Raw genomic sequence first — 6,302 nt, 5'->3', positions numbered from 1 at the left:
TCTTCTAGCCGAATATGAAGAAATCCTTGTGCGGAAAGAATGTGATACTGGTCAATTCCTCTTTATCATGAGCTTCGAGATTGTTACCTTGCTAGATGAATCTAGAAGGTCACTATTAGGGGCCAACAATGACCATCATAAAGCACAACCTATCAGATCAACTCAGTATGAAGTTTCATGATATTTTTTAAGGGACAATCACAAATTAGCTATCACAGAGGGCCACTTGAGGAATGGTTACTTGCTACTTTTAAGTTCAATTATTTAATCAATTCATAGTACATTAGATCATGCCATCATTCAGATTATTACATGCACACTACGAAATACCTACATTGTCTGTCATGAAGTCTAATGTGACAATTAAAGTTCAAGCTATTCTTGAGGATACTGAAAATGGAGAGTTATTGCTAGTGCATGAATGGTTAACTAATTCAAAAAAGATTTGAAATTTTATTTGACAATTTTTTTAAAACTATTTACACATTGTAACTATGACTAAACTCTAATATGACATTATTTTATAGATGTTGCAAATAGTTAACTAAGACTAATTTTTATTCACATATTGCTTGAAAAATGATTGTAAAATTTCAATTTTGCTAATATTTAACAAATATTATTCTAATGGTTCTAATGAATATATATTGACTTCTTATTCAACTATTTCACTTATTAGTAACAAACTCTATATTACTATTTATGAATATAAAATATTTTCATAATTTGATATCTCTAAGCATATTTTACTTAAATTATACAATAAATCAGATATGCTAGTTTTTATAATGTTTCAAAATAAATTTATAAAAGAAAAAAGAAAATTAGACTATAAATTAGTGAAGAGACTTTTAAATGCATGGATGTTGTTCGAAAAGGGAAGTTGGGCTTGTAAGAAATGGTATCTTTCAGCTCTACCCCTAATTTATATTATAGAAACCATAAACCAAATTTTTCTCGCCCTTTTCATAGGAAAAAAAATAAAAATTGGTCAACATATACATTGAGTCTTTACTGTAGTTTTAGTCTCTCTGTCAATTTGAGTACAACGAACACAAAAACGTATTAATTTCTTGCTTTCTTCGGAATGCGCTTGGTCTTCGTCGTCCAAGATTTTCACCATCGACAGCTTCTTACAGGGGGTCAACTTCTCACAGGGAATCAAGTCGATAGCCCAAATCAATATACTGTCTAACAAATGGAAGAACTTCTCCCGCTGTGTTTTCAGAAGCAACAAAGGAGCTATTATTATACCCGCGCCTATTCCAAAGCTCATCCCCATCAACACAATGAAACTGTCAATTCCCTCTATTGCCCTGCTTTTGTTCGCCCCTTCTTTTGTCTTCGGCCTGCTTTCATCCTTTGGCGAAGGCAAGAATGGCTCCTTCAGTTGGAGGCCGTATAGACCTGAGTTATGTGCGAAGGATGAGGCTTCAAATGTCAAGAACTGCCCTCCTAGCGGAATATTTCCTGTAAGATTATTGTATGACAGGTTCAAGTAACTTAGGAATGTGAGATTCACCAACACTACAGGAATAATTCCAGACAGTTGGTTATGCGAGAGGTCAAACGACTCTAGCTGTTCCATGTTTCCCAAGGACTTGGGTATACCACCATTAATATGATTTCTTGAAATATTAAGAATCATCAATCCAGTGAGAGATCCAATACCTTCAGGGATATGGCCAGATATTCTATTGCTTGATAGATCAAGACATTTGACTAGACTCAAAGCTCTGACAAACTCCAGCTCCAATCCTTTGCTTCTGATGATTATTTTCTCTACATATGTTAAACCTTTTATCAATCCAAATTCAAGGACTCTTGTATTCATTGAGTCTTTTACCATGCCCTTCATCTCTGAAAGGCTGTTTGGAATTACTCCCGAAAAACTGTTCATTGAAAGGTCTAAGATTTGAAGAGAGGGTACTTTGCTTATATCAGCAGGTACACTTCCTACAAATCTGTTTGATCTTAAGATTAAAATCTTAAGATTAGGAAGCTCTACAATCCAATTTGAAGCAATCTTCCCTGTCAGACTGTTATCTCCCACATCTAATATCTGCAACTGCTTACAATTGCCAAGGTTTGGCAGAGTTCCATTTAGAAGATTTCCCCTGATTTTCAATGTTTGAAGCGAAGTCATGTTTCCCAACTCCACTGGCAGCTCACCTTCTAAACAATTGTTCTCCAAATTCAACACCTCAAGACAACTGCAGTTTACAAAACTTGGAGGAATCTTACCTGTAAGACTGTTATATGAAAAATCCAGAATCTCCATAGACAACCCTTCACATATTGTAGATGGAATGCTACCACTGAGATTGTTGTGAGACAGAGACAGGTAACTAAATTTATTCTCGCCAATTTCAGCTGGAATGGATGCACAAAATTGATTTTCTGAGAGATCCAATACAACCACTGAAGGAGGTGGAAGCGGAAGTGGACCATGAAAGTTATTGTGATGCAAGTCCAGAATCTTCAGTGTTTTGGGCCCCATTAGCTTATAGGGTAAAGCACCTGCAAAACTGTTATAGGATAGGTTGAGCTGTTGAAGAGGAAGGGAATCCCATATCCACGCAGGAATATGACCGGATAAACTGTTATTGGATAAATCCAAATCGGCAATGGAAGTTTGAGTTATTAAGAAGGCCGGCAAATCACCCTGCATGTTACATGATCTTAATTTCAATGTTCTAAACGAGTTTTGGGGAATCCAATTGGGACTGACTTTCACAGTTAGCGCATTGTTCGAAATGTCTAGATATACCAGACTGGAGAGATTATGAAGGTGGGTCTCTGAAAGGTTCCCGGTTATCCAATTTGAGGATAAGGAAAGAACCTTCAGTTGAGATAGATTTGAAATGTTGTGAGGTATGGCATGTGTTAACAAGTTGTTGCTAAGACGAAGCGTACTGAGGGAAAGGAGTTGACCAACGGAAGCCGGGATTTGGCCAGTCAAGAGGTTATTACTCAGATCAAGCAGAACAAGGGACTTCATGTTGGCCAAGGAAGGAATTGTTCCGTTCAATTCATTGTTGCTCAGGTCAAGGCTTTTGATGGTGGTCATGTCAAGGGATGGAATGTTACCGGTCAATAGGTTTTGCCTCAAGTGAACATAGCGGAGCTTAGCCCCAAACGGCGGTATATTTCCTTTTAATTTGTTATTTGACATATCCAACATTACAAGTCCCTTAAGATTAGCAATGGATGGAGGAAGTTGACCTTGGACAGAGCAGTACGAGATATCCAAGAGAGTTAGCGAGGAGATGTTGGCAATTGAATCTGGAAGAGCTCCTTCTACACTCGTTGCTGTAAGAGCAAGGCTCTTAAGCCTGGTAGAGTGTCGCGGCAGAATGCTTGAAAGTTCCCCTCCCAACTCCAGATTGGCCGACAAGTCAATTTCTTGCAGGTTCGGAAGGCTCAATAGATCAGAAGGGATGGAATCATTGAGGTGACAGCTGCTAAGCTTGAGAGAAACCAGGTTGGAAAGGTTGTGTAAGCGAGCAGGTATGGACGAGAAGAAGGAATTGCCACCAAGTTGGAGGTAGGTTAGACGGGTAAGATTAGCAAGGGAAGGGGGAATTGGGCCAGAGAGCATACAGTTAGACATTTGAAGACGCCTGAGGTTGTGCATGGTGGAGATAGCTTTGCTCCATTCATCGCTTGCCACTTTCGTCATATTCACCCCGTCCAGCAGAAGCTCCTCTAAATCTCTCATGTTTCCTATCCACATGTGCATGTCCTCAATTACGATGGAAGAAGAGGAAATGTAGGAATTGGTTGAAAGATCCAAGAAGCGCAACGTGGACATGTTGCCCAGCTCCATGGGTATCTTTCCGGCAAATCTAGCATTTGACAAGTTCAAATAGCGCAAATATTTCAGCGTGGTGAGTTGCTGAGGGACACCAACATCAATGAAAGCGTTGTAGCTGAGATCCAAGCGTTCTAACATTGTTAGATTAAACAATGGCGAAAGAACGTCACGTTCGTCATTCAAAGGGGAAAGAACAGAACTGGTTAAATTCTTCCAGGGGCTTGCCAGCTTGTTGCCTAGAGGACTCCGAAGATCCAATTGAATAACGTGCCCTGTTATATTATGGCATTGGATTCCCTTCCACTCGCAGCAGTTAGTGGAAGCATTCCACGTTTTCAGTTGATCAGATGGGTCTTGAAGACTTCTCTTAAACTGCAAGAGAGAAATTTTCTCACCTTGTGGACAACAAGATACCCAACAAATTGGCAGCAATAGCAGAGACCCCATCAAGGTCCACAACAATCTCTCTGAGAAGCATCCCCTACAAGAAACATCACGAGAGCTCATTTTGGGCAGAACAATAGGAAGCAATGAACTACTACTACACCTACATAGCCCGCACGAAGCAATGGGGAGCACACAAATCCTATCAAAATATATAAATGTTCAAAAAGAGGATAATGCAAGGCTCATGCATTGTAGGGACCTTCGTAGCAAGTTAGCTACGCCCTAACGACAACGACTTCCACTGACGAGCCAAAAAACACGATTTGGTTGGCACGGCTATTAGGTAGTATGGCTACCTGAATTATTGAAACTTGAACAATAAGAAGAATAGTCTAAGAGGGTGTTTTGAACGAAGTCGTATAAAAAGTTTAGACTGGAAGGCCCATTGAAATAGTCCACTAGACGCGTAGATTGACGTGGAATCTTGGTGGCATTCCCCGTATTCTAAGTCGACGAAGCGAGTAAAAAAGCGACATATATTCCATTCTACGAGAAGAAAATGTAAGCTGTAAAACAAACGCTACGTAGTGGTAGAAGAGAATTATTCAAAATTGGTCCGGAAAGAATTTTCTTAGCCGTCGAAATTACGTCCGGAGCCGGTTCTTTTGGGTCAAGGAATTCTTAGTACGTTTTGTTTGCATATGTTGAAATCTGGATTGAGGTTTTAATCATTTACTTGAGATACGACACAGCGACGTTGTCGTGTTTTCCGGGTGCCGTATTATTACGGGATTTAACAGATTTAAAATATATACGATTATATTAACAAGGGCCACGTAGTGAAGAGAACGTGTCTTTGAAGTATTGTAGTTGTTTGACAATTATATATGATATTAATACAACTAGCAATCACATCTTGGTGTTCAATGGGTACTCCGAAGAGGTTTGGAAGGTCTATTAGGAAAAATAAACTTCTAAATCAAGAAGATAATTAAACTCCATTACCAATATATTCATGTTATGTTTGACGGGAAGAGAGGGAGAGCTCGAGATGGATAGAAAGAGGGAGAGATGGAGGGGAAAAAAAAAAAAACTAAGAGAGAGGGATAAGGAGATTGAGATTGAGATAGAGATGGAGATGTAGAAGATGTGTGTGTGTGTGTGTGTGTGTGAGAGAGAGAGAGAGAGAGAGAGAGAGAGAGAGAGAGAGAGAGAGAGAGAGAGAGGTAGAGAGATATAGAGGGAGAGTGAGAGTGAGAGGGACAGATAGAGAGATATAGATGGTGAGATAGAGTGATAGAGATATAAGGAGAGAGAGAGAGAGAGAGAGAGAGAGAGAGAGAGAGAGAGAGAGAGAGAGAGAGAGAGAGAGAGAGAGAGGCATGACATTATAATCTTGAAAGTATATGAGTATAGCCACGTGGAGATGTGTGGACCAATTTACAACTGACACATCAACAAAAATGTTGACATAGCTTGACACCTAGTACGGTAGCTATACCTTTGATAAATATTTGTAGTAATGACAATAGTTTTAATTGAATATTAAATTATTTATAATCTCATTTCGTTTTTTTGTTGGGTTGACTTTGTTGAAATTAATCTATTGCATTTTCTTTCTCATTTATCTTGTTTGTACTTTTTCCTCACCTTGAGAGTCTTAAATTATAGTATGCCATTATTTTCTTATAGCCATACTTGCTTTGCCTTTATTTCACATACAACCTTATAAATATGAAGATACTATTTTGATTATATGTTTCTCAATATTGATGCATTATTATTGCTTGGGTTTGATTTTCAAGCATGTGAAGATTTGGTTCATACCCAACCATTCAAAAGCTCATCTGCCACAACTAAGTAAACAATAGACGACTTTTGTGCCTTGCACATAATTTCTTCCTTGTTGCTACAAATTTTCAAATTCTTTTCCTTTTTGACTTTGGTCGTGTTCTCCAATTTCTTATAGTGAATCATCTAATCCTTCTCAATTATCATATATACGGCTATATATTTGGTGGAATTTTGAATTACTTGTAGCTTGGTCACAACTCTCCAAGACTCAACAAACAATTTACCCACCAAATCAAGACATTCA

At 38.5% G+C, this 6,302-nt stretch overlaps 1 protein-coding gene across 1 annotated transcript; it reads right to left on the bottom strand.

Annotated features, from left to right (window-relative positions):
• Positions 1-991: 991 nt before the first annotated feature.
• On the bottom strand, positions 992-4,264 carry LOC131044374 (receptor-like protein EIX1). The gene has a single exon (XM_057977693.2). It carries the CDS (start codon positions 4,262-4,264, stop codon positions 992-994), a length of 3,273 nt encoding a protein of 1,090 aa, XP_057833676.2.
• Positions 4,265-6,302: the final 2,038 nt, after the last annotated feature.

The sequence above is a fragment of the Cryptomeria japonica genome, chromosome 7, assembly GCF_030272615.1.
Source record: "Cryptomeria japonica chromosome 7, Sugi_1.0, whole genome shotgun sequence".
In the NCBI taxonomy this organism is placed as follows: domain Eukaryota; kingdom Viridiplantae; phylum Streptophyta; class Pinopsida; order Cupressales; family Cupressaceae; genus Cryptomeria; species Cryptomeria japonica.
The sequence above is the reverse complement of the archived record's forward strand: the minus strand, read 5'-3'. Positions and strand labels throughout refer to the sequence as shown.

Excerpts from the sequence above, each read along its gene's own strand:
- LOC131044374 (XM_057977693.2), bottom strand. The coding sequence starts at position 4,264 with ATGGGGTCTCTGCTATTGCTGCCAATTTGTTGGGTATCTTGTTGTCCA.